The sequence below is a fragment of the Drosophila subobscura genome, chromosome J (assembly GCF_008121235.1).
Source record: "Drosophila subobscura isolate 14011-0131.10 chromosome J, UCBerk_Dsub_1.0, whole genome shotgun sequence".
NCBI lineage: Eukaryota > Metazoa > Arthropoda > Insecta > Diptera > Drosophilidae > Drosophila > Drosophila subobscura.
The window spans coordinates 7,635,426-7,661,989 of NC_048532.1; the positions used below are offsets into that span (position 1 = coordinate 7,635,426).

Sequence of the window (26,564 nt, forward strand, 5' to 3'; positions counted from 1 at the left end):
TTCTATTTAATATTACCTTTGCTGGCCACGTTATCTGATTGTACCTGAACTGCATAAGAATTGTAAAAGTTTCGTAATATTCTTACCCCCCAGTCGACAGGGGTTAACGTGCCACCAGCTGGCCGTCCAAGTTGGCAGGTCTGTCAGGGTACAGGGTGCCCATTTACGTTTATACTTTTCGGGATTTTAATTTACATAAACTTTCATATTTTAAATCTCTGGCTCTAACCAATGCAAAAACCAGCCAATTTCTAATTAATTATAATCTATTCAATTATTTATTTTAATATTGGAATAATGTAACAAGCAACAAGTCGAATGACGTAAAATTCCATTCCTATTACATTACATTCTTGTTTTATTATTCAATTTGTATTGTAGAAAGAGTAGTCATGCAAAACTAGCCAATCTTGTGGAAAGTTTATTCATCACTCGGATACAATTATAGTTTTAGCGCTGAGTGCCCTAATGTTCTGATAACAATAAATTTACACTAAAAAACGAAAAAAATAAGTTGGGATTCGGTATACCTACGGTATATTTAGAAAATGAGAAGGAATAATTGGAATATTCCTGAGAGTCATGGGGTATATTTGATCAATAAATCCGCGGTCACACCTCTTGTACCCAGTGCTGCCAACTCTTTCTGTCATAAAAAGCTAAACCAGCATTTGAAAAAAGCTAGAAATAGCCAAACACTTTTAATAGCATTTAAAATAATGCTAGATCATAGAAACATTATTTTTATTGATTTAATCTCGTACTTTTGAGAGCTTATCAAGATCATTTCTCTTCCCGGCATAGAGGGTATCTACAAATATGATACTGAGACAGATGGCACAAACGGTATTTTGTTCGTTGTTTAAAGGCAGATGACGAAGACTTGTGAATGTTTGTATGGCTGTCTTGGCATGAGCATGTGAAATTTCCATTCAAATGGAATAATTACTACAAAGTAATTAAGTGAAGCGTACTTAAAATGTTTTTAAAAAAGTTAAAATTACGCTAAAATGTCTTGTAAAAAAGCCATAATTCCCGCTAGCCACTAATTGAAAAACGCTAGATCTAGTTGGAAAATAGCTAAATTGGCAACACTGCTTGTACCACCAAAATCCAACAATTTCAGATGTAAAACGCATTAAATTGGCCATCCGTAGCCCGTGTAAATAAATTCAGCTCCTAGTGTGGTGCCTAGAAAAAGAAAAAGAAGCAGTTGCTGCAGAAATAACTGAAATGACAAGGAGGTAGTGAACCTGCTACCTGACCGAGCATTGCCTGGTGGGGGTGTCGTCCGTAACTTCTCTCCTCTCTCTGCCGTCCGTCTCTCTCACTCGCACGCGTTGTGTTGGAAGGAGGGGGATGGTTAATGTTACGAACGTATCGAAGTGAATCACATTTTGAGGAATAATCGCAAATCATGTACCAAAGCGCCTGCAATGCGGCCACAACGGGCTCTTGTGTCCCAGGAGCAGGCAATCAGCCCGATAACGAACGGCAGTCGGCATTGATTGCCCAGCAACCACCCACCGCCCCAGTGGAGCCCGATTACAGTGGCTTCGATATCGTTAAGGCCACCCAGTACGGCGCCATAGCCAGGGTCCGGGAGCTGGTCGAGTCTGGCTGGGATGTGAACCAGCCGGATAGCGAGACGGTCACGCTCCTCCATTGGGCGGCGATCAACAATCGAAGGGATATCATCAGGTACTTCCTGGAGAAGGGCGCCACCGTAGATGCCGTTGGGGGTGAGCTGAATGCCACGCCCCTGCACTGGGCCACCAGGCAGGGCCATCTGGGTGCCGTAGTCCTGCTGATGGCCGCCGGTGCTGATCCACGCATACGGGATGCGGAGGGCTGCTCCTGCATACACATTGCAGCACAGTTCGCCCACACCGCCCTGGTGGCCTACTTCATAGCCAAGGGCGTGGATCCGGATCTGCAGGATCGCGGTGGAATGACGGCGCTCATGTGGGCCGCATGGAAGGTGAGTGTGGAGTGGAGTGGATAATCTGGCATTCCCTTCTTGACAATCAATCGTTCAGGTGTGCGCCCTGGACCCCGTGCGATTGCTGCTCACCCTCGGAGCGAATCCCGCCATGGTTGACTACACGCATGGCAACACGGCCTTGCATTGGGCCATCCTGGCACGCAATGCCACGGCCATTTCCACACTGGTGCTCAAGTCGAAGGCCTCGCTGGATGTGCCCAACATGCGTGGAGAGACGCCGCTGACGATGCTCGAGTCTCAAACTGGAGCCATCTGGATTGGGGCCAAGGTAATGGATCGCGTGCGAGAGGCGGCGCTCACCTCACAGCAGCGACGCTCGCTGGTGTCCAAGCTGCGGCACGACAAACGCTTGCGATGGTGGTCGATGGTGGCCTGCCCCTTCACCGCCTTCTATCTGGCAGGGATCGTGTTCACCCTGAACACGCTGTATATCATTAAGTTTTTCCTGCTCGGCTGTTTGTACGGCGTATTCCACACCATTGGCAAGACCCTCTTCGACGAGCACCTGATGGCTCTGCTCCCGCTGAGCGTCTACCTGGCCACCAAGGCGTGGTTCTATGTCACCTGGCTGATGTATATCGACGATGCTGTCACCTTAACGGCCACTGTGTGCTTCCTCCTCTGCTCCCTGGTATTGTGGGTGTGCTTCCTCAAGTCGTGGAAGGGAGATCCCGGCATCATTCGACCCACCAGGGAACAGCGATTCAAGGTGAATTATCTCTGACATAGCCACATTTACCTTACTAAACTCTCTTTTTAACCTCTTACAGACCATCATTGAGCTATCGGAACGGGGTGGCATAGGGTTTGAGCCCGCCTCCTTTTGCTCTGGCTGCCTGGTGAGGCGGCCCATTCGCTCCAAGCACTGTTCGGTATGCGATCGTTGTGTGGCACGATTCGATCATCATTGCCCCTGGGTGGGCAACTGTATTGGGCTGAAGAATCACAGCTACTTCATGGGTTTCCTCTGGATGCTGCTGATCATGTGCGTCTGGATGCTGTATGGCGGCTCCAAGTACTATGTGAATCACTGCGATGTGCACTTTGATGGTGAGTCTACAGTCAGAATTCTGTTCAGAGTAAACCATTACGTTCATTGCAGACTTCCTTGGTGCCATGCGAGCGATTGGCAACTGCAACGCCTGGGTGGGCTGGGTGATGGGCAATGCGCTGCTGCACATGTCCTGGGTAATTCTGTTGACCATTTGCCAGACATATCAGGTGATTTGCCTGGGCATGACCACCAATGAGCGCATGAACCGCGGTCGCTATCGTCACTTCCAGGCCAAGGGCGGACACAGCCCGTTCACGCGCGGACCCATCCAGAATCTAATTGACTTTTTGGAGTGCAGTTGCTTTGGCCTGGTGCAGCCAAAGCGCGTGGATTGGATGAACTACTACGACTATGATGCCCATGTGCATCAGACCATCGAGAAGGAGCCGTTGCTCAGCGTTGACTGCCCGGACGGGATGGGTGGCGATCATCAGTATGTGTAGGATAAGTCCTATCGGGATGCGAAGACGCTTCAGATGCCCATAGCGCATGTCTAACGACGGAACTGCTTTCGAAAACAAACCGCAACAGCTTCTTCTCAACCCTATCCCTAAACCCCATCCCCATGCCCAATCCGAATGATTTCCGGAAACCCTTTGTAATTGGTACGCTCTGCTATGCAACAAAAAAATAGAACCAACGATTCACAAACAAAAATCAGGAGACAGACAGACAGAAGCGTCATTGCCGACCGATATCGGATAATGGATGGATGAAGAGTGGTTTATAGGGGGACGGTACCAGCGTCCCCCCCACATACATACGTACATATTAATGCATGTATTACTGTAATTACTCTGTACATTTCTGCATATTAATTCTGCATCTTACACACAAAACTACACTTTGATAATAAGCTGAAAGTAAGTACTACGCGAACCGACACGATTTTGTCCCTCTCAAGTATTTGTAATACCAAAAAAAAACAGAAAGAAGATAAACAAGAGAACGTATGAAATGAAACACCGAACAAATGTAATACCTAAAATCTAATAACTTAATGCAATACGAATCAAAAACGAAAGCAACATTTTATTTAAGCGTGCAATATTTAATTCAGGATTCCAGTTCAACTAATAAGATATTCAACAAATTTGTAAAGCGCACACCACAACAGAAAACGGAAACACCAAAAGAACTTTATACGACTAGATATCTAAAACACACAAAGTAAAATCCATTTTGTATTTGTATTCTCTTTGAAGCTGAACGAAGTCCTGTGCGAAGTTTCCTCTCTTTGGAGTGAGTCCTAAATTATTAGAAAAATGTAAAATTTAAGTTGAAAGTGTAATTAATTGTTTATGTATTCGGGAACTACTGTATTTCAGCGCAACAGGCTCTCTAGACTTTGTGGAAGCTTCGCGTAGGACGAGGCTGACCACCATAAAAAAGTTTACAATCAATCGATGATCGATGATGATTCCCAAGCACCCCAAGAAGCACCCTAGCATACTTAAATAACAAATTCTAAACGCGATCCAATTCTAATAATGCACTAGTCTAGTCAGAAAATCATTTAAGTGAAATGTTTAAGTGCAACAAGAGCCACAAAAAATCGATACAAAAGAATATTGCGTATATACCAATATATAGAAATATGTGTATGTAGCTATGAAATTAAATATTTATATTTATAATAGTGTATGCATCTCTAATGCGTTACGGGGAAGAGCGAGAGGAATTTCAGCAACCTGAGAGCACGCAAAAAATAACGATATGTTTCGCAACACGTTACTTAAATGCATTTAAGATTAATTCAAACGATATCTACAGCAAATCTAATGTTGAATCCTTCAAGAAAAAGCTAATATTTTCAACTATTGTATGGTACTAGAAAATATTGATAAATCTATATAAAAAACACAATAACTTTTTCAATGTATTTTATATTTGAGATTATACAAAACGAAGAAGACGAACTCGATGATCAAATGATCGGAGGATGATGGAGGAGAGCACCGATCACACTGCGATTTGCTATGAAAGTTATTTGTTTAGAATTGATTTTTTTGTATATCTATGCTTCGCGCTCGTTTGAAAAAGCTTTGGAAAGACTAAATATAAGCAAAACCAACCAAGTACTAACATCAAGCCAACATCAAGGCGCATTAATAATCGAGTTAAGTGCTTTTCTGGCCTCAATTAATGGCCAAAATCAAAGCCCCATTGCCTACATCTTTAGTTTAGCGGCTAAGTTCAAGACAAATATACATATATATACAAATAAAACGAGGATATATCGTATATCTTTATATAAATATATATAAATGTGAATGTATTAAATAGTGTGTAGAACGATGGAAATTGTGAGCCCCCACGAGGTGTCTTGTCTGTATGTATGTATGTGTAACAATGTGGCGTTAAAAACAAATTTAAATAATATTAAACTTTATTCCGTATTCGAACAACAACAAAAAACACTCATGGAAATTCTACAAAAACAAAACCAAGATGGATGTGTTCTATTGAAGGGTTGGGAGGGAATGGATAATGTTGGCTTTCCCATAGAGTACATTATCTGATTGATCTTGACAGATTCCAGCAGTTGTAATTTATTCTACAATCAGCACTTCCTCTACCCTTTGAAAATCTTCAGAATTCTCACACTTTACGAGGCGTTCAAGCAGCAGCTATCAATTCCAATTGAATTCAGAAACTCTATATGCAAATTTATATATGAAGAAAATAAACAATGAGATAGTATGGAAAATTAATTTAAACGTTCAACGATTTTTGTTTCCATAAGCGATAGGATTCTATACCTACGATTTAGCTAGCTGTTTTATAATAAAATGTAATTAGATTGGGTTTTAATTTGTTTTTTATTGTTTTGATGACATAATATTCTGTAGATTTTAAAGTTTTTTTTTTTCGTTTAATTTTGTTTTTTTGTTGTCGACATTGATGCATTTATAGGATCCTTTCTTTTAAAAATAGAGTTTATTTTTTGTCCCTTTTTTTATGATAAATTAAGTTGAATGGTGGTTTTTATCATTTTGTGTGATTTTTGCTTTTGAATTATGTTTATTAAAAGTAAAACATTTAAATATATGTTTATATGCAATTATTAAAACACACACAATTATCGATCGCATTTTACACTTAGATTTCGTGATTAGCTTGAATCCGCTCTTACATCCATCGTTATGTTTTAGCAGCAGGTGTAAATGATATACAATATATATAGTTATTCTTGCTTTATGTATACATAAAATTACTTGCTTCGATTGCAAAACAAATATATGAGAATATCGCGCGTTTGCAACGTGCCAAATTTTGTATATATGTTTTTTTGCATTCATTCATTATATTATTTTTTAGTTTTATAGCAAATTAAAAAAACACAAAGGCCTATGCACTAACGAAAAGAATTGTTCGGTTAGTTTAAGGAAATATATAAAGATATATATATATAGATAGATGGATAGATAGATATAGTATATGCAAATAGAGAAGAGGTTAAAGGTTGAAGGAAGCGTCTCGTCCTGGACTGTGGTCTGTGTGTGGGTCTGTTTCGGTTTCTGTTTCTGGAGAATGTCTGGGGTATAGCAATAGCGTCTTTTGTCTGTATAGATTTATATGTATAATATATGTATCAGGTGGGATTTCGGCGTGGCCAGCTTGAGCTCAATATATATAATATACTATATAATATATATGTGTATGTATGATTTGTTTTTGGTCGGAGTTGAAAGAAGCATTAGGTATTCCGTTGTTCATCGCTTTGCACACAGAGAAAGAAGAGGAGTTGGGGACCGAAAAGTAGATTAAAAGTATACATATATATTGCAATGCGTTTCGTAAGCGCACTTGATAAAGGAGTATAAGGGAGAATGGTGAAAAAAATCGAACATAAACTGGTTAAAAATATATATATACTCGTATGTATAATCGTTTAAGCCTAGAAAAAGTGTTGCAAACTGAGCTTGGGCGTGGCACAAAGACAGGAATTTGAATTTACATCAAGATTTGTATAGCAAAGAATTCAGAATTCACGGAAAAAGGGTTTTAGGTAAGTTCGAAATACATAGAAATTCCCGATTTTGTGCCACAGAGAAGCGCAATTCATTTTGTTTCTGTTAACTACGGTCGCGCCGCAGACTTTTTAGATGCCTTAAAGATCGATCTCAGATATCAGTATCTTATCCCCTTTTACACTCCAGCACTGCAACTAAAACTCGTTTATGCGTGGGCCCCAACCAAACCACAAAGCAACACAGTCGACACTACCGCCTGCCAGAGACACATATTTCAGGAAACCAAATGCTGAATCAGAACAACCATCAACCATAAATCCATCTCTGATCTCCGATCCACCGCCAACTCGTGACATTTGGCGTGCGGCAGTGAGCTGTGCAGCGGTTGGAAGTCCACGCATAAACGATCTATCAATAAATATACCAAATATTTATACATTATACATGCCTTAGTGCCTACGAACGCATGTGTAGACACATGCCTTAAATATAGTATATATATATATATGTATTGTATATATAAATTTCTTTTAGTACACATATTAAATATTTTCTTTTAAGTTTTTTTCCATTTTTTTTTTTTTTCTTGTTTTCCTTTGCTTTCTTTTTGTTTTTCTTCTTTTTAATAAAAAATATATATAAATATATGCTATTTTGAATTTGATTTTATCTCTCTGCTCATATGTATAGTTAATCATCTTTTTTTCTTTTCTTTTCTTTGTTATTATTTTTATGCATTTAAATCTTTTTGCTTGCTCAGTTGGTTGTCCATTAAATACGCTTACAGATTTACATATATAGAGTGTATATAAAAAGTTCAATGATTATTGGTTGGATTCGGGGAATAGGTTATACATGGGGCTTATGCCTGGGCTTTAGTGTAGTGTACCCCTGCGATGGGGTACCGCGCGCACGCAAGCAAGCAGAACATGTCCAGCGATTAGCAATCGTTTCAAACACAATAAAAATATAATAATTAGAGCAAAAAAAAAACTATATAAAACAAGAATAAATAACAATTGTGTAAGTAGGAGGGGGATTGGTTTTCATACAAATTATAAAATATATATATACATATCTGTATATATATAAAGATGTTTTAAAACTGAAGCCTTAAGCCTACGTGTGTCGAGCGGGATTGGTTTGGTAGATAAACAGATGAGACTGAAGAAAGGGTCTGAGAAAAGTGACTTGTGTGTGGTGCGGTGTGGCGTGGCGTGGGCATGGGCGTGTTTGTTTGCTTGCTTATATGCCTGCTTGGTCTTGTATTAATATGTATAAACGTTTATCATATATTTATAAACATTAGTTCCCACTGATGTTACGTCTTTTGCAGCAGCTCGCTTTGTGGGCTGGGCGGACTGGGCGACTGTTGTTGCAGCATTGTTGGGGCTGACAGTGTTGTTGCCTGTGTAATAACTGTCGTGGCAGAGATGGTCTGTTGCTGTTGCTGCTGCTGCTGCAGTTGATTGGGTGCCTGCTGCAGCTCCTGCGGATGCTGCTGAAGCTGGTTCGATTGATGATTGTTCAGCGGCTGATTTGAATTGCAGAGCACCGAATAGACGGAATCAACTTTGCTTAGCTTCTCGAAAAGCGGGATCAGTTCGCGCAGTTCACAGTCGGTGACATCGTCGAACCAGGATTTTACAGGAACCTTAAACAAAACAGAAAACAAATTAATATTAAATATATTACGTTTATTTTTCGATGACTTACTGCATTGTCTGGATGAAATATATAACTGGCCGGTGAATTGTCAACAATGACAATCTTTTGAAGATCACGACCCAAACGATTCAGATCCTTAATGTAATTACCCCTGTAATAAACGCACGATTCCCTAAACAGTCTTGCACGAAACACATTCCATCTGTAAATATAAATTTGATGGAGTTTAAATAAATATTTGTATCCCTTGCATCATCTATGTCGCTTCTACACTCACTTGTCTAACAGATCTGCTACGGGATCTGCATATTTGGCTAGTGATGCTGTAAACAAAACGCACTCGTACAATTCGCCCATCTTCTGCAGAAACTCATCCACATGGGGTCGCTTCAGAACGTACACCTGATGTACGGTTCCATCGATCTCCACGGGTACTATGAAATCTGCATTCGGTATGGGCTAAAAAAACAAAATAATCTATAATATTTGCACTGATTTGAGGGTGTAGGGAGACTCACCTTAAAACTACTATGCACTAGGGTCTCATCCAAGTCGATAACCATGCACTTTCTGTGCACATCGGTGAGCCTAACCTGAGGTAGTAGGTACCTTTGTTGGTCCTGTAAAGGTGGCGGTGTTGTCGAGCCATCGATTTGTGTGCCATTCTGGTTTGTTTTTGTTCGATTTCGTCGCCAGCAACAGAGCAGAGACTGGATAAATCCACGCTTTTGTGGCTTTAAGCGTTCCACATCGTCTGTGAATTATAGAAAGACAAAAAAAGTAGATATATTAGTATAAAAAACGTAAAAAATTTTAGAATTTCACTCTATATTGAAATATAAATGAGAATCCCAGCGAACATTCCTTGTTTATATAGAAATTCCTTCACTTTTCCAATTATTAAATTGTGTTCTGTTAAATTATAGACATCCTGCCTTCCCGCCTCCAGTGTTTGCCGACCAAGTTCATATATTTATATAGAAATACCTTATTAAACTGTTTCCGATCAAGTTCATAAAGAAATGTTCAAATATATAGAATTTTCTTGATATTTTCTTAATGGCTCCATCAATTTAAATACAAATTCCACGCCGGCGTTCCATAAAAACTTCTCTCCGACTGTCTGACTCTATATTTAAGATCACGCCGCAGCCCACAAAACGCCCACTAATTTTCCACATTTACGCGTACGTACATAAACATTCGTATGCGTATACTATTTAGTACATATTTCCATTCCATTCCTTTCATTTGTATCTGTTGTTTGTTGCTGGATGACTATTTACGGATTTGCAGTTCATAAAGGCATAAACATTTCTGTGTGTTGGCTAAAAATTAGCATAGAAAAATATGGGTCTATTCCGATATCTACCATACTTCTATCTGATGGTTAATACTGCAGTACTACATGCAATGCAGATAGTTAGTTTGCTTTTCGTGTTTGTTTATGCGAAAATGTTTAAAAATAGAAGTCAAAGGCAGAATATTGTACAAGACAGTCGGGGGGTGGGGTACGGGGACGTGGGCGTGTGCCTCGTACAACATGCGTTCAATCGATGGGAAATTGCTATAATTGCATGCAAAAGCACACACAAGGAGCCAGCTAACGAGGGAGAGGGAGATAGTTGGTTGTAGATTGAAAGATAGATAGATAGAAGGTCACAGGTTGACCTTTAAGCAGACGCAACCTTTTGCGAGGGGTTGGCAGGTCCGCCACACACCGTCCGCCATTTGCATTGTGTGCCAACAAAAGGAAACAGCAGTCAAACATCACTTAGCAGAGAAAACAAGCCTCAAGTGTAGCGAAATACCGTAAGTGGAAGGGAGAGCAATAGAGGGTGCTGCACTGCTCGAGTGGGCGGTGGAATGCAGTAGCGAAAGAGGGATAAGAGATGCCTGCCTCACAGCTCTTCTTTAGCTCTAAGCCAAACGTAACGGTTCATTGAACCGTTAGCCAAGTGAAAACTAAGCTTAGGATGTGACGGCAAGCTTTTTTTTGTGTTCTTGCTTCTCTTTTCTTTTCTTCTTAGTGTTTGTTTCTCTGTTTTTTTGCTCTTCCTATGTTCCGCCCCATCCTTTTCCATCTCAAACGCCGACTGAAGTGCAAATGCACTTGAATATTTTATGAGCGTGCTGTTGCTGCTGCTTTTGCAGCATAATGAAAGCTTTTTCTTCTACCAGTGTCTGGCATGCATGTAATTACCCTCTCAATCCGTTGCTTTTACGGTGGGAGGACCAAGGAGAATGAACCTCCACGAAACGAAACACTCAACTTGTTGAAACTCGACTGTAGAACAAGGTGCAAGCATACAAGGTACAAGGTAGGCATGTATAGCGTATCCTTGCTAATTTTATTGACAGCCCCACCATCTATATTTGGGTCGCTCTGATGGATGCGGGCAGGCAACACCTTCGTCAGGCCCACACCACCTTCGCCCATCGAAGCCAAGCACCTATCCAATCAACCCAAGAACGGCGAGCGACCAACCCACATCACATCACGTCACATCCATTCACATCATACACTCAAATAGGCTTTTGGCCTATTTTTAAGGTGTTTCAAGTAAACTGTGTTGTTGAAAAACGCTTCAGCCGGGCTGTACAGCGTGTGGGCTGGCTTCTGTGTGTGTGTTTCCCCATCGCATTCCTTTTGTTCTTTTTCCGCAGACGACATATTTAGATGACCATATTTATAGATCATTATTGGAGCAACAATCTGTCATGTCTCTATGAGATTCTAGTTTAATAGACAGCCAAATATGGCCACAAATATGCGGAACAGCCCAAGCGAATTATAGTGTACGCGATTAGTTTGTGGATTTTCAAGGAAGAAAGAAGGAAAGTCAGAAAGTTCATATAGTTCACTTCATTATTTGGGGGTCACTCCCATAACCAATTCCAATACAAACACAATTGTTGTAAAGCAATACAAGAGATTAAATCACAGATTTATGTAAAATGAGAAGAAAACCAACCAAAGCAAACGAAATCAAACCGAGAATCGTTGCATTAATTTATGCAAATGTAAATCCTTCTCCGCCAGACTGTTAAACGGCCTTACGCCTCAATTGAATTGTTCATTCACAGGACAACAGACAACATAAATATATATCCACTGATGCGGAACGCGGCATTGAAAATTATTCGAAAATTTGTCTTTTGTTATAATTTGTGTATACCTCGTACATATATTTTTCTTGACAAGTTTCTTCTGTTTCTGTTGGCGGGCAAGGTCTTGTCGCGAGATAAGGAGGGGCAGAGTAGGGGCAGCGGCAACATTTGATGATTAATTTAAAGCAAATAAAACAAAAACAAAAATAATTCATTTGAAATCAAGAGCACATACAACGCTTATCTAATCAAAATGTTTGCTATCTCGAAGAGAGAAGGGGCCAGGCCACATTATGATATCATTCTCGATTCGAAGCGGCAACTCCAACGGCAAACAACAAATTCTCGACCTTCAGCATATTTATGAAGCTTTTTTCTTCAAGACAGCGACAGCTCGGAATTAAAGCTGAACAAAACTAAAATGGCACGTGATATAATGGGTCTATACTTGTGTCTGTGAATATCTAGAGAAACACCTGCCGGACAAGGGGAAACTCCCTCAGTATTGCAGCATCCAAATCTTTGTTCTTTTGTGCTTTTAAGGGTTGGCCGTTTGTTTAACCCCCAGAATGTGGTTCAATGAACCCCCCCATCATATCAGCTATAGAGATAAAATCTCCATGTACAGAACTAGCATGGTTGACCTTTATCGATTTAATGAAAAGAAGAAAATATTGTATCTCGTTTGCTGTGATACAATTGCTCTCATTTATTTCCTATATATGGGAAATACTTATCCCCTGAGGCAATCGAAAATCATTTTGCACGCAGTCCCCTACTCATATAAGCCGTATATAATATTATTTTGTTCAATAATTATGCCGACTTGCAGTTCTCGGGATTCTGCATCTGTTGTGTGTCTGTCTCGTGTATCTCGCAGCATCGTAAGCAGGTCGACATTGGGATACGCTTTTCGTAATACATTAAATAACAAAACATATTTGAAAATAACTAGAAATAACTGGGGAAGACCCACTCTTTCTATACGAAGCACCATTCAGTCCGTTTCAATTTTAGATTCATTTCCCAACCAATTAAATGCCACTGTGCACTATGCTCGAGCACTTTGAACCCGTTTCGCATTTGTTTCTTTAACGTTTTGCTGTTATTTATAGATCTGCCAATTAATAAATAAAATGATAAACTTTTCGAGCAAGGGCGGATGGGGAATAAAGGGCATTAGAGTGAAACAAAAGCAAAAATTAAAAAGAAATAACAGCGAGGGGGAAAAATGCTCTGTCTGTACAGAATACATACATACATTTGTGTGTGTGGGGGGAATAGGGGTGTCGTTGGGGCTGCTGGTTGTGTGCGTGAGTAATTTGGCTTTAAAGACCTTGAGAAAATTGAAAAATCACAGCAATACAGCTAAAACAGCGAGAAATGAGATACTACGAGAGCGTTGCCCATAAAAACCATATAGATAGGTTTATACAAACATACATTATGTATGCATGTGAGTGGAAAATATATATATATGTCTATATAAATATTTATACACGGTGAGGCAAAAGCACTTAGGCGGTGGTGGCGGTGGCACCCACTCTGAAATTTTGTATTAAAAAAGGAAAAACATATTTCAACTGTTGCTCTGCTCTGCCGGTCTGCTTCTAATGCTGGGCTCTTCACACCCACACACACGCACGCCTGGACAGACCAACACAGCTGTGGTGACGTCTCCGTCTCTCTCCTATCCCTCTCAGCCACGCCGTCTGTTGCTTTAAGCTCAACAAGTATGGATGAGAAAAACTGCCCCCAAAGACCCTATTTGGGAGCAACAAATGCAGTGGGAACTGGATTTAAACAAGAAATCAGCTTTAAACTAAATTTATGATGTTGAAAAGACATATTGATTGGCTGTACAGGTAAAGAGAAAGAAAATACTTTTCATTTGCGCTAAATTGGCAGCCCCGTCGATCAAAAGTGGGCAAAGCAGCCAGCGAGAGAGACGTCAATTAACACCTAACCGCAATTCGTACACATTTGTAGATATTTATATATGTACATCGGTATGTATATTTTTTACTGTACAAACATATGTACATATATGGCTTTGTACCGCAGCGACCGCAGATTAGATTAAATTTGTTATTACTTTAAGGCGTTCATCGCGGTTTTTTGCACTTGGGCCCCACCCCGCCGCCACTGCACTTAGCTGTTGTTCATAGTCGCCCAAAGCTTACTCCCCATGTTTACAGCAAGAGTGTGGTTGGGGCTCTCTCTCTCTCTCTCGCCCTCTCTGCTTCTCACATTCATTCATTCATTCTCGCAACCTTTAAGCTACACTTTTTTTGTTCGTCTCACGCTTTTGTTTGTTTGTTTGTTTGCATCACTAGAAAAATAAGAAATAAAACTAGTTGTGGGGCTCCTCTCCATACCGGTTTTCCTCTTTTATAAGCATTTCTCAGTGTTTTTTCCGTTTTTTTCTGCTGCTGTGCAATTTAATTGGCAGTTTCTATTGTTGGACTTGGGTCGCGCGCCTCTCCGAAAGTAAACACGCAAAGGGGAAAGGCAAGGAAAAGCCTTTCGTGCAATCTACAAAGGCCATGACGTCACACGCATGACAAAGACGTCATCAATTGATTACAGGTGGAAGGCGGGGGGATTGTGGGTTGAGAGGCTAAGCGGGAGGTAGAGTTGCAACTGCGTCGCAAATAATTCGATAACTACAAACGAAGCTAGCAAGTGGTTAGATCATTCACAGTAGACAAGAGCGAATGTGGAGAGAGACATAGAGAGAAAGAAAAAAGTGAATACCAAAAAGGGGGCGACATACATATGTATATACGTGTGTACATTAATACATATATGAAAGGTCACTGGGGTGCGGGGACAATTGTCCTTTGGGGCCGATTTCATCGTCTTTGTTGTGACGCCTTTCGATTATTGATGACTCATGACGACAACTGGCGACTACAATGCGTCGTCGGTCTCATTTTTATTTTTGTGGTTTTCTTTTCGCTCACCTTTATCATTCGGATAGCTGGGATAAACATTCAGTTGCTCATCATCGCGGGACACTTGTGTGATTATTGATGTTGCATCCATTTAAGCACACAATTTTGGATGTTAGGTTGCCTAGCTGGCGTGCAAAAGGTTGCAACTCTTTCTCACTTCGGTCTCCTTGGCAGGTTGAACTCTGGGGGCACGCTGCAACGATGTGGGTTGGCAATCATTAAAAAATCACTCGAATATAATTACGTTTTCTCTTTCGCACTCATTAATTTTCTTTAGAAACTTCCATGTTTTCTTTATATAGAAACACTTGCACACTCACACAGCCGCACCACACACATTAATTTAAATACATAGCAAACACAGTGGCACGCACACAACAGCAGGCTGTGCGGCTGTCTGTCCCAGACAGTGGAATTTTACAATTACGCTTTGGCAGTCCATTCGCTTTGATGGTTTTCCCCCCTTTGATATTCACCTCTCGCTTCGGACAGAATGCACTTTCAAAAATTGATATTCCTTTTCGTATCGTATGCTAAAAAACACTTTCTTTCCCTTTGCTCATTCTTTTTATTTTTCTTCGCGTCTGCTTTTCGCACGCAGCTTCTCAGCGTTTTATTTATAAACGCATACACGCACACTCACACTACACTCCACACACAAGCTCAGCACACGCACGCAGACACAATTCCTCGACTGCTGTTATTTCGATCTCGTTCTTTAATTTTTCGCGTTCGTATGGCTCGTTTGCATCTTATTTATTCAATCTAATTATTTAATTAATAAAAACAAAACGTGTACGGACGAAAAAAACCAAGATTGAAAGGCGACGGGCGACACGGCCAGTGTGACCGCAGACTTGTCAATGAAAAATGCCTGGCCCTACATAGGAAATTGGTGTTTTAATATACCAAAAATATATATTTCGGTATATAAGAAAGGTAGGTTCTGAAAATGGTCACACTTGGCTACATTGTTGTTACGCGAGCGACTTTTTTGCTTTAATTTCTGGCTAAATTTATCAAAGAAATTGGCTAAAATGTTGGCTTTATGCAGCTCCCAGAGACTGGGCTTACGGTAAGCTATAATTTGGAACTAATCACCTGCTGAGAATCATGAAATTGGCTGGTTTTGCTCAGATCTTTGCTGCCGGCTGTCTACAAAAACGTGGGATTGGCCAACAGCTACTCCTCCTCCTCGCAGTCCAAAGACGACGACGGCGGCTACTCCTCCTCTGACGATGAAAAGCCCAAGAAAAAGGCACCCAAGAAGCCAGAGGAGACAGCGGCCCAGCGCTTGAATCGCCTGCTTGGCAGCATGCAGGCCACAGACCAAATGTCGGCCGCAGATTTTCCACGTCCCGGCGATGCCAATCGTCGCCGCAAGGAAGCCTTGAAGCAGGATGCTGCATCCAAGAACGTCCTTACGGCAGCCAAGAACATTGCCAGCATGCTGGGCACCAGCGAGAGTGACAAAAAGCAGACAGAGTCCGAGTTGCTGGCCAAACTGTTGGGCCATGGCCCCGTAGCTCCTCCAGCAGCGAGTGGCGAGGCCCAGGCGTCAGACCCAGCAGCGAGCGGAGGTGCCGCACCCGAGAAGGAGCTTAATCTGAGGTGAGTGTGCAAACTCATTGAAATTATTTCATACCAAGTCCTCTGCCTCTCTCCTTCCAGCGAACTGATTGTGGGCATGAAGATCGATCGTCGCCAGCAGCCGCAGCAGGTGGAACAAACACGTGGGGAGTATGTGCGTCGCACCATGGCCTCGCGCTCAAGCATTCGGATCGCTATCAGCAGCGTCCGCAGAGGCACACCAAACGCGAGGCCGAATCCTTTACGGGCAGCGTCAATCTGTTTGGCGGCGAGCCTCTGGGCATCTTCAAGGAACCCCTTCCGATCTCAGGCGACATTCTCTCCACCTGGTCGCAGCTGAGCGAGCGCGAACTCAGCCTCCATGCTGCCCATCCGCCGGCAAACTACTTCGAACAGATGGTGCTGTGGACGGAGCAGGGCAAGGTCTGGCGCTTTCCCATTGACAACGAGCAGGATTGGGTGGATGAGGTGAATGTGGACTTCTCGGAGCACATCTTCCTCGACCAGCATCTGGAGGACTGGTGTCCCAGCCGGGGGCCCATTCGGCATTTCATGGAGCTCGTCTGCGTGGGTCTCTCCAAGAATCCCTACGTGACGGCCCAGGAGAAGAAGGATCACATTCTGTGGTTCCGCGACTACTTCGAGACCAAGAAGGACATCCTCAAGGATCTGATGGAGAACGAGCCCAGCGTCAAAGTCAAGAGTGTATCCGCCTAAGCGCCGTCGTGTTGTTGGAATATTTGTTAAAAATATATTTTTTGCTTTATAAGACGCGCGTTCGAGAGATATTTGTGTAGATATATAATCGTATATATATATGTGTGAGTGTGGAGAGAGTCTGTTATATATCCTGCGGGTTGTGGGGTATATATAATCCTAATACTTCTTAATCCTGTGCCATTCGAGACGTGTGCGGCTGCGACTGCGGCTGAGTGTGCGCGGAATGTTGTACGTGTGTGGCCGGAAAGGGGCTTCGGCTTCAGAAGAGCAGGATACGTTTCTCCACCGTCTTGCGGCAGATGGGGCAGCCCTCGATCTGGTCACCGCACATCTGGCAGGTGCCATGGCCACACAGGAAGACCATATTCTTGATGCGATCAAAGCAAACGGGGCACATGGTCTGCAAATAAAAATTCGAATTAGTTTTCCTGTCCTCCCACGGGCACTCCTTTTTGTGGCACTCACCTGCTCCTTGATGTCCTGCAGCTGCTGCTTGAGCTTCTGCACATCGTCCATTTGGAAATTGTTGACATTGGATGGGGCTACCATGCCGCTGGCAGATGCAAGATTCGAGGAGGCAGCTGCTGCAGCGGCCAGCAAATTGTTTTGGCTGTTCAACTGATTGCTGCTGCCTGCCACGGGCGTCACCACAGTGTTGTTCATGGCCACGCTGTGGCCGGAGGTGTTCACGCATGGAATGGCCGCTGCCTCCATGAACTTCTCCCCCACTTCGGGCAGGGGGCAAATGAGCTGCGAGACGGAGGCGGTGGATGTGACCTTCTCTGGCCGCCCCATGCCACCACAGCAGAGGCTGAAGGAGAGCATCTCGTCCACTTGGGTGCGACAGAGGACGCACTTCTTCATGAGGACACTGCAGTGCTCGCAGGCCACCATGTGGCCGCAGGGGCGGAAGAAGACGGCCGCCCGACGATCCGAGCAGACCATGCACTCGTCAATCTTCTCGCGGGAGGACACAGTCTCGCGGCAGATGAGGCACTTCTTGACGCGCGGTGCACACGTGTCGCAGCAGCTGACGTGGCCGCAGGGCTTGAAGACCGTGTCCCGCTTGGCATCCGAGCAGACCATGCACTCCTCTATGCTGGCGCCACCCGCCTTCGAGGGCTCCACGTGCAGCGACTGACTCATGTCCGAGTTGAGGCCATTCAGGCCGAACGACGAAGACGAAGCTGAAGCGGATGCCGCGCTGGCTAGCGGCAGACTGGCCGAAGACGATTGATGCATTGCAGCGCCACCAGAGGCTCCTCCACCACCACCGCTGCCGCTGGCACCTGCCCCACCAGCTGCTGCTCTGGCTCTGGCATTCAGGCTGGTGCCGGCCACATTGCCGGGCAACTCCGAGTCATCGGTCTTGCGCTCGTTGTAGCACTTGACGAGGGTCTTGCAGAGATTCGGATCGGGGCACAGGTCCAATGGCGTTTGCTGCTTGCGATTCTTGAGCGTCAGATCAGCGCCGTTGGCGGCCAGAAAGCAGGCAATCGAGGCCGAGGCCTTCTTGTTGTTGGCATTGCGCAGGCCCATCAGCAGCTTGCCGAAACCCTCCACGTCCTGCAGCTGCTTCAGCTGCGACAATGTGTGATGGCGCAGTGCCTCGTGCAGTGGCGTGTCCCCATCCTTATCGGGTATATTCAGATCGGCCCCATCCTGCACGAGCAGCTTGACAATCTGCACATGCTGCCGCTCCACGGCCAGATGGAGGGCCGTCTGTAGATTGACATTCTGCCTGTCCATGTTGGCCTTGCCCATGTGCACCAGCAGCTCGGCGATCTCCACGTGATTGTTGAGTGCGGCCAGATGCAGGGCCGTGTAGCCATCGTCCTTCTTCTCCTCCACAATCCACGGACGATTCGTTTTGGTCAGCAGTATCTTCATGGCGCTGGGATTGCCCTTCAGAGCGGCATGGTGCAGTGCATTGAAGCCATTGTTGTTGTTCAGCGTGATGTCCGCCCCAAAGTCCAGCAGCAGCGACAACATCTCATCGTGCTCCTTCGAGATGGCATCGTGCAGCGGCGTATCGCCCTCGGAATCCTGCAGACTCGGGTGACAGCCCAGTGTGAGCAGCGTCTTCACCACATTCAGGTGCCCCTTGTTCACGGCTATGTGCAGGGAGGTCTGCCGTCGCTTGTTGCGCGCATTCAAGTCAGCTCCAGCCTTTGCCAGAATCTCAATGACTGCCGCCTCATCGCCAAAGGCCGCATGATGGACAGCCCGATCGCCGTCCTTGTCCTCGATCTCCACATCGACGGCGTGTCGCAGGAGCACTTGTATGACCTCGATATGACCATTCTGGCTGGCTGCCTGCAGGGCCGTGTGCCCGGCAAACACTCCGTTCACATTCACATCTGGGCCAGAGGCGCTGGGCGAGGCGCTCGATGTGGATGGCTGCTGGCCAGCTGCAGCTCCAGCCAAGTACTCCTCACAGCGGGCCTGAAATGGGAAGGAAAGGATGAGCTTTGCCTGATGCCTGACTATGGCTGTACTCACTGCAAAGCCATTGGCAGCCGCCTTGACAAACTCCTCGGTGGCATCGCCCGAGACATTCGGCTCGAAGAGCTTCTTGAGTATGGCCGAGAGACGCTCGCCACTGGGTATGACCGGGGCACAGTTGCCGTCGGCCGTGGAGGATGCCACCTTGCAGACAGCCAGGGGATTGTATGTCCAGGATGTGTTGCCCACCTCCACCTTGAGGTCATTGTCATGGTACACCTGCTGAACGCGTCCAATCTTGCCCAGTGTCAGCTGCATGGCATCGGCCCATTCGCCGTGGCCGCGCTGCAGAATCTTAATGCTCTCCACATCCGAACAGATCTTGACAATGTCGCCCACCTGGAACTCTGGCGGAGCGGTGGTCGGGGAGGAGACCTTGGTGAGGACAGCCGGATTGAAGGTCCAGCGATTGCCCGAATTGTAGGCCACCACAATATCGTGATCCTCGTCAATGCCCACGACCATGCCGGCATTGCTGAGGCACTCGAACATGCCGTCTGTCCAGCCACCGTGCCCGTGCTGCAGAGACTGAACAATCTCCAGGTCCAAGTCCACGGTGACTTTGTCCCCGATCTGGAAGCCATGCGGGCCCTTGCCGGGCCCATTCTCGCCCAGCAGCGGCAGATGGTCCCGATAGACATTGCTGCCCTTGGCATCGTTGACGACCTTCAGGTCGGCCATGCCCTCGAAGCCAACGCGATAAAGATTCTTGGAGCCATTGTCCCAGATCACGTAGGCGGCCGATCGGGGCGATGCCGAGGACCAGTCCTGGATCTCATTGACCTTTCCGCGGCGACCCACGCCACCGTCCTGGTCCTCCCATTGCCAGTCGACGCCGCGCACCACACGTGCGCCCGGAAAGATGCCCCTGGCCAGCACCTTCTTCGATTTGCGACGCGGCTCCAGCATTGTGCGCTCCCCGCCCGGTGTCGTAATCCTATAGAAGCGATGCCGCAGATGATGCTTGTCGCCGTGATAACAGATCGAGCACAGGTCGTAGTTGATGCACTCGGCGCACTTCCAGCGTATGCCAAAGATCGGCTGCTGGCGACAGGTGTCGCACATGGTTCCCTCATGCTTCACGCCCGTCGGGGCACTGTCCAGGATGCGCAGATCGTACGCACCCGCGCAGCGATAATTGGCAGCGGTGCCATTGTCCCAGACAACGACCACCTCCTCGGCGGACTCAAAGTTGCGGACAGTGCCAACGTGACCCTCGCCACCGTCCTGCAAAAGGGAAAAGAAGAGAGAATTTCACGATTAGTCACCGTCTTTCGATGCAAATTTTGCGACTGAAACCCACGGCTACTACGATGCGAAAATTGCAGTTGAAGTGCATTATCGCAACTAACAGTTAGGGTAGGCAGTCGCCCAGGGCTCTAGGGGCTATCTGTGGGCTATCTGCCGGCGAATCGATGGGTCGAAAATTATCTCGTCATCGCACAGTGGTTGAGGCTGTGCCAAAAGTGTCGATCGGAGTGGTTTGGGCAATTAAATCAATTGAACACAATTGAAAGTGTGTGCTGGGGCGGCACTGACACTGACCCCAAGCCCCTCACCTGTTTGTTCCACTTCCAGTCTGGACCGCGTATGACCCGTGCCCCAACGCCCTCCATGGAGAAGCGTCTGGCGACGGCAGCCGCTGAGCCAGCAGCGCCTGCTCCACCGCCAGCTGCCGCAGTCGACGTCGTGCCACCTGCAACCGTTGCAACGTTTCCAGCGCTGCTGCTCACTACCACACCCACAGCTGCTGTCGATGAGTTTCCCGTCTGTGGTGCTCCGCTGGCATTTGCTGCATTTGTTGTGTCCTTAGCCGCCGACAAAGTTGCGGCGCAAGACATTTTCCAACGTCTTTCTGCTGCTGAGTATCCACTCTTGGTCTTTGCCCACAATTTCCTCACTTTATTGCACAATTTTCATGTATTTTTCGCGTCGAAAACCAGAGTTCAGCAGTAGCGCAAGTGTGACCGCGGATTGTCGATAAATAATACCGAACGACCCAAAAACTATACTAAAATATACCTGCTCATGTTAAAAATATACCGTCATCTAAATCACTTTCTTCGATTTTGCTATTCTATTTAATATTACTAGCTAGTAAGGATTCTCAGTGCAAAAACTATACTTTTATACAATTTATCAATCAATTTTCCCCATGATTGGCTAGTTTAAATGACTTGCTTTTATTGGATTGTTTACAATCAGTATAAATTGTTAGTATACAACGTTACGTGAGTGGGCATGGAATGTTACGTTATTTGACCGCTTGTTGCTTGCCAACCAGTTGTATGGCATAGTATAGGAATTTTTGTACCTATTTTCGTTTTCAAAGATGATTTTAAACATTAAGATTGACTTTATCTTCTCTTGTCGCCTTAAAAATCTTATTTTCAATCCGCAAGGGTAGCAGAATGTTGCATGTCCAAGTAGCGAAACAATGTGGCCCATTTATCGAAAAGTGATGCTGGCAGGTTCTGCCAACTCTCTTTCCCGTAGAGAAAACCAAAAGTTCGTTTTAAATTTAAAAATGTAAATTTAAAAATAACAAAAAATGTATAAAATTGTACAAATTATTAAGCTTTGAGATACTGCTCAGGATGAACGAGAAATGCTTCCAAGAAAGCAACTCCCTTTGGCAGAAATTGTATATTTTCGTTGAATAAATGCAGTTTGGGCTGCAGAATATCTTTAAACGAAATTCTCTCAACATTGGTAATTTCAATCACGAAATCGGTCCTGTCAATGCGCGTGTGTGTTTCCAAATCAATGAGCCTGCGCACAGTCTTTTTGATAACCATTCGATTCGCATGTCTAAAAGGGGAAAAAGAAAGAGAAATTTTATGCATGTGAGGGGCACGAGGTGTGGCCAAATGTATTTACCTTTGCAGGCTCGCTCTCGTGGCTGTGAGTACCGTTAGCAGTTTGTGGAATGTGCGTTTGATGTCCACACAAATTGTGTTTATGCATTGCAGAAATTGTTCGAAATCCTCCACAGTGTTACCCTCAATGGCGCTGGTTAGATTCACCGGCAACTTGAGTTGCAGCTGAAAGTCGAGCAGGTGCTCAAACGCTGTCCATCTTTGCAGTGGAATCGCTGTGGCCTGCTCCACCCCGATGTAGTTCACCAGTATGCCAGTCTCCGCCTCATCCACTGTCTCGTAGTCCACAATCAGGCGGAATGTGGGGAGCAGTCGATGTGTGAATATCATTTTCCGCGAGATCTTTAGCTGATAGTCAAAGATCCAGTTGGGCTGCTGCTCGCCCAACAGCTGCTCCAGGCGATCGAAGAACGTTTCAGCTGGTGGCTCGACCATTGGCTGCACAAGCTCCTGGCTATCGGCCAGACTGCGCTTCAATCTAGAGGTTGGGGAGGAATGTGTTAAAGTGGATAATAAAAAGAATATTTCTGTGGATCTCACCCTTCGATCTTCATGCTGTATGCGGCCAGCACTTCATTGATGTCCCACTGGTTGGCCTCCGTCTGAGCCCCTTCCTCCTCCTCCTCGTCCAGCGCTTGCTCAAATGCGTTGGTCTGCCTCTCCTGCTCCTTGATCTGCCAGTATTCGTGCACATCGTCCAAGTTGGGCCTTTGTCTCACGCGTTGCAGCATTTCAATTTCCCGCGTCAGACCCCACTGGGGCAGGGAGGGCAGGACAAAGGAATCGTTGCTCAGCTTTGTTTCGTTTATGGATCGCCTGCAGTTAGCGCACTTTCTGCAGGAGGCGCTGGAACCAGCAGCCACCATGCGAGAGCTCTCCTTCTGCTCCTGGCAGGGCTCAGGCTCTGCCTGTGGCTGCAGCTGTGGTGGCTCTGCGGGCATTGCATCATCATCCGTGTCCGGTTCATCCGCCAGCGTGGAGACCAAACTCAGCCGCACATTGTCTATTTTATTCGTCTCCGGCTCATCCATTTCGATGTTCTCCACAAGGGCAGCCGCAAAGATGGTCGTGTCGCCGGAGAGATTGATGAATTTTTGATTTGTGGGCGCGTAGCTCTTGAACGTGCGATCCGTGGAGCTGCCACTGTCCCTGTAGCCAGAGAGGCGCTGCTCCACGTGTTCCTGCTCTGGCTCAGGCTGTGTGGCAGCCTCCTCCAGCTGCTGCTCTGGCTCTGTGGCAGCCTCCGTCGGTTCCTTTTGCACCTGCCGCGTCTGGCTTTGAAAGTAGGCGGACACATCCGAAATGGTAATGGGCCTGCCCTCGAATACAGTGGCCTGCGGCGGCGGCTGCACCTCAATCACATCTGGATCATCACTCAATTTGCGGGAGAAGCGGGCGCTCTGCAGATCCCTCACAGGCTGCACGCTCTCGTTGAAGTTCTCCAGGGGAATGCGGGTCTTGTTTGCCACTTCCTGAAGGGAAACTCCACTCAGCTCCATCGCCACTTGTTGATCTTCCTCCATCATTTTACTGTTCGCAAAGAGGTGAGTGTTTCGCTTCTTGGACTCTGGCAGATTGGGCGTGAGGTGGGCGGGCAGTCGCTTGGCGGCGGCGCTGTGTCGTTTGGGTGTGCCAATTGCGGATGTTTCGCCCTCCAATTCCATTCTCATGGAGTGATAGATGGAGCGTTTCCTCCGCAGCGATGCCTGAAGCGGACCAAGAGCTGCAGCCGACTCATTCGTCTCCTCCTCGAACTCTTCAAACTCATTCATGGAATTGCCAGACGCTGAGCGGTTCTGTTTCTGCATGGGAGTGATTGGGAGTAGCTCCGAAGGAGCTCTCATTGATTGCAGTGGACTCTGGAAGTCATCGTCATCCTCTTCCATCGATTCGGACATGATCATTGTCTGTTGTGCCCGGCCCCGATTTGGTGCCATTTTTGTGGACTTCTCGTGAGGTTTCGCTTCTTCCCTGTCCTCCTCCTCCATGGAGGTGGCCAAGAGCAGAGTCTGACGTGCTTTAGCTGGCTTTATTGCTGCCACATTTTGCTCAATGGCCACAGACTTCTTCGCGGATTCGCGAGTGTTTCTTGGCTGGGAAGTGCACGTTTCCTCCTCGATTGGCTCTGCCATGAGCAGCGTTTGTCTGCGATAGCCACTCGACGCAGCCTTGACGGGGGGTACAGGCTGCTCCTTGGTGCGTTCTTCCTCAATGGGTTCCGCCATTAGAAGAGTATTTCTCGATGTTGAGGCCAGAGACTTCTTTGCGGATTCGCGTGTGTTTCTCGTGCACGTTTCCTCCTCGATTGGCTCTGCCATGAGCAGAGTTTGTCTAGATTTAGACGAACGATTGCCACTCGACGCAGCCTTAATGGGAGGCACAGGCTGCTCCTTGGTTCGTTCTTCCTCTATGGGCTCCGCCATTAGCAGAGTATTTCTGGATTTGTAAGCCACCGACTTCTTCGTGGCTTCGCGAGTGTTTTTTGTGCACGTTTCCTCCTCGATGGGCTCTGCCATGAGCAAAGTTTGTCTACGATGGCCACTGGCCACCTTTGACGGGGGCCACAGGCTGCTCCTTGGTGCGATCTTCCTCTATGGGCTCCGACATTACAAGCGTGTGCCGCGATTTGTATGACCGATAGACAGTTGATTGGTCGATCCGCCTCGTTTCCAGCTCCTCTATAAGCTCCTCTTCTATGGGCAGATTCTCCTTATTGGCGGATGTTAATCGCGGCTGTTCCCTGGCCTCGTTCGTATCCTCTTCAATGGGTTCTGACAGGAGCAGCGTGTGCCTTGCTTTCGGGAACTGTTGTCCAGCTGCAGGATGCTGCACCATGGGTTCCTCTTCTATGGGTTCCGCCGCAAGGAGCGTGTGTCGGGACTTGCCCCGTTGCTTTGCTGCTGACTTATCGCTTGGGACTGTTGCAGCATCTTCCTCTATGGGTTCCGCCTGAAGTATCGTCTGTCTAGCTTTGGTTCTCTGATAACCCATTGGCTGTTGCTCCACCTCGGGTTCTGGCAGCTGCAAATGATATTTCCTTGTGGCCCCAGTGGCTGCAGCATGCTGAGGTGCGGCATCATCTTCCTCCAATGGCTCCGCCAAGTGCAGCGTATGCCTGGGCTTAGCTTTACTCTTTGCTATCGTGGGAGCGTTTGCCCTGATGTGCAGCTCCTTCAGGGGACTTATGATATCCTCTTCCATGCTCTCCTGCATCAGCAGCGTCTCCCTGCGCTTCGTTTTGCTGCCTGCCCAAACGGGCGCTGGTTGCTGCGGCACGTTGTCCATTGCGTTAGGTGCAGCTTCTACCTCTATGGGTTCCGCCTGAAGTATCGTCTGTCTTGCTTTGGATCTCTGATAACCCATGGGTTGAGGCTTCTCCACAGGTGCAGGATCAGGTGCGGCTCTTGCAGCTACAGTTTCGTCTTTCTGCAATGGTTCTTCCATGTGCAAAGTTTGCCTGGGCCTAGACTTGCGCCCAATCGTAGGAAGCTCCTTGGGTGGACTTGTAGTATCCTCCTCCATGCTCTCCTGCATCAGCAGCGTCTCTCTGCGTTTCGTTTGGGTGCCCTTGCGGGGTATGTTCTCCTCGGACTGGCAGACAATCTCCTCCCGCACACACTGCACCACCTGAAGGCCCTTCATGCGCTGCTGCTGCGTCGTAGCTTCTTGCTCCATGGCCATGGACTCGTTCATGTGCAGCGTGCGTCGGGCACAGGAGCGAATTGGAGGCATGGCGGCAGCAGCATCTTCTTCCTGATCCATTGCCGTGGGCTGACTAATGGTCTGTCTGGGCTTGGAGTGCTTCGGTGCTGGAAAATCCTCTCGGCTGGGCAGTCCCAGATCCAGCTCCGAGTTCTCATATGTTGTCTCTCGCCTCGTGAAGCTCTTGGAGTTGTTGCGCGACTGCGTCTCATCGCCCAGCTTGGCATGTGCCAGGAAGTTCGTATTGTCCAGCATTAGCTCGTCCGCCTGCGAGAGTCGATACTTGCGCTTGTCCTCTGCTGGCAGCTGCAGCTTTTCCCTCGTTAATGGCACTGCCACTCGCGCGGCCACTGGCGTTGTTAGTGCCAAGGGGGACATGGTCATATTCTCGCTGAA

The 26,564-nt window shown here is 46.2% G+C and overlaps 6 protein-coding genes across 8 annotated transcripts in view; 2 read left to right on the forward strand and 4 right to left on the reverse strand.

Annotated features, from left to right (window-relative positions):
- Positions 1 to 12,766, reverse strand: part of LOC117895820 (ATP-dependent helicase brm) — a 29,332-nt gene extending 16,566 nt beyond the window's left edge. Inside the window, exon 1 of the mRNA XM_034803754.1 lies at positions 12,753 to 12,766. The gene's annotated coding sequence lies outside the window, so the exon portion shown is untranslated. The remainder of the gene's footprint in view (positions 1 to 12,752) is intronic.
- On the forward strand, positions 1,084 to 5,127 carry LOC117895825 (palmitoyltransferase Hip14). 2 transcript variants are annotated; one of them, XR_004648962.1, is made up of 5 exons: positions 1,084 to 1,981; positions 2,040 to 2,714; positions 2,776 to 3,055; positions 3,108 to 4,886; positions 4,955 to 5,127. XR_004648962.1 is itself a non-coding variant. In XM_034803762.1 (4 exons), the coding sequence occupies exons 1-4, from the start codon at positions 1,418 to 1,420 to the stop codon at positions 3,500 to 3,502; spliced, it is 1,914 nt and encodes a 637-aa protein (XP_034659653.1). In that variant the 5' UTR covers positions 1,084 to 1,417; the 3' UTR covers positions 3,503 to 5,127. The 2 variants fall into 2 exon arrangements, 1 of the variants encoding a protein (XP_034659653.1); XM_034803762.1 differs by having other exon boundaries at positions 3,108 to 5,127.
- Positions 7,749 to 15,551, reverse strand: LOC117895827 (phosphatase Herzog). 2 transcript variants are annotated; one of them, XM_034803764.1, is made up of 6 exons: positions 15,249 to 15,551; positions 14,782 to 14,965; positions 9,223 to 9,458; positions 8,982 to 9,163; positions 8,753 to 8,906; positions 7,749 to 8,690 (listed from the first exon to the last, which is right to left on the reverse strand). In XM_034803764.1, exons 2-6 carry the CDS (start codon positions 14,861 to 14,863, stop codon positions 8,358 to 8,360), a joined length of 987 nt encoding a protein of 328 aa, XP_034659655.1. In that variant the 5' UTR covers positions 14,864 to 14,965; positions 15,249 to 15,551; the 3' UTR covers positions 7,749 to 8,357. The 2 variants fall into 2 exon arrangements, with proteins under 2 accessions (XP_034659655.1, XP_034659656.1); XM_034803765.1 differs by having other exon boundaries at positions 15,416 to 15,549.
- A 152-nt stretch (positions 15,552 to 15,703) lies between these two features.
- LOC117893361 (28S ribosomal protein S31, mitochondrial) lies at positions 15,704 to 17,181 on the forward strand. Its single transcript, XM_034799952.1, is given in 4 exon segments — positions 15,704 to 15,847; positions 15,910 to 16,383; positions 16,444 to 16,538; positions 16,541 to 17,181. Coding segments are annotated over 4 exon segments (1,146 nt in total). The 5' UTR covers positions 15,704 to 15,809; the 3' UTR covers positions 17,080 to 17,181.
- On the reverse strand, positions 17,091 to 21,428 carry LOC117893360 (E3 ubiquitin-protein ligase mind-bomb). Its single transcript, XM_034799951.1, has 4 exons — positions 21,147 to 21,428; positions 19,585 to 20,814; positions 17,548 to 19,527; positions 17,091 to 17,482 (listed from the first exon to the last, which is right to left on the reverse strand). The coding sequence occupies exons 1-4, from the start codon at positions 21,426 to 21,428 to the stop codon at positions 17,342 to 17,344; spliced, it is 3,633 nt and encodes a 1,210-aa protein (XP_034655842.1). The 3' UTR covers positions 17,091 to 17,341.
- Positions 21,429 to 22,127: 699 nt separating this feature from the next.
- LOC117894336 (titin) lies at positions 22,128 to 26,558 on the reverse strand. The gene is given in 4 exon segments (XM_034801321.1): positions 22,128 to 22,398; positions 22,468 to 22,944; positions 23,007 to 24,997; positions 24,999 to 26,558. Coding segments are annotated over 4 exon segments (4,260 nt in total). The 5' UTR covers positions 26,553 to 26,558; the 3' UTR covers positions 22,128 to 22,160.
- Positions 26,559 to 26,564: the final 6 nt, after the last annotated feature.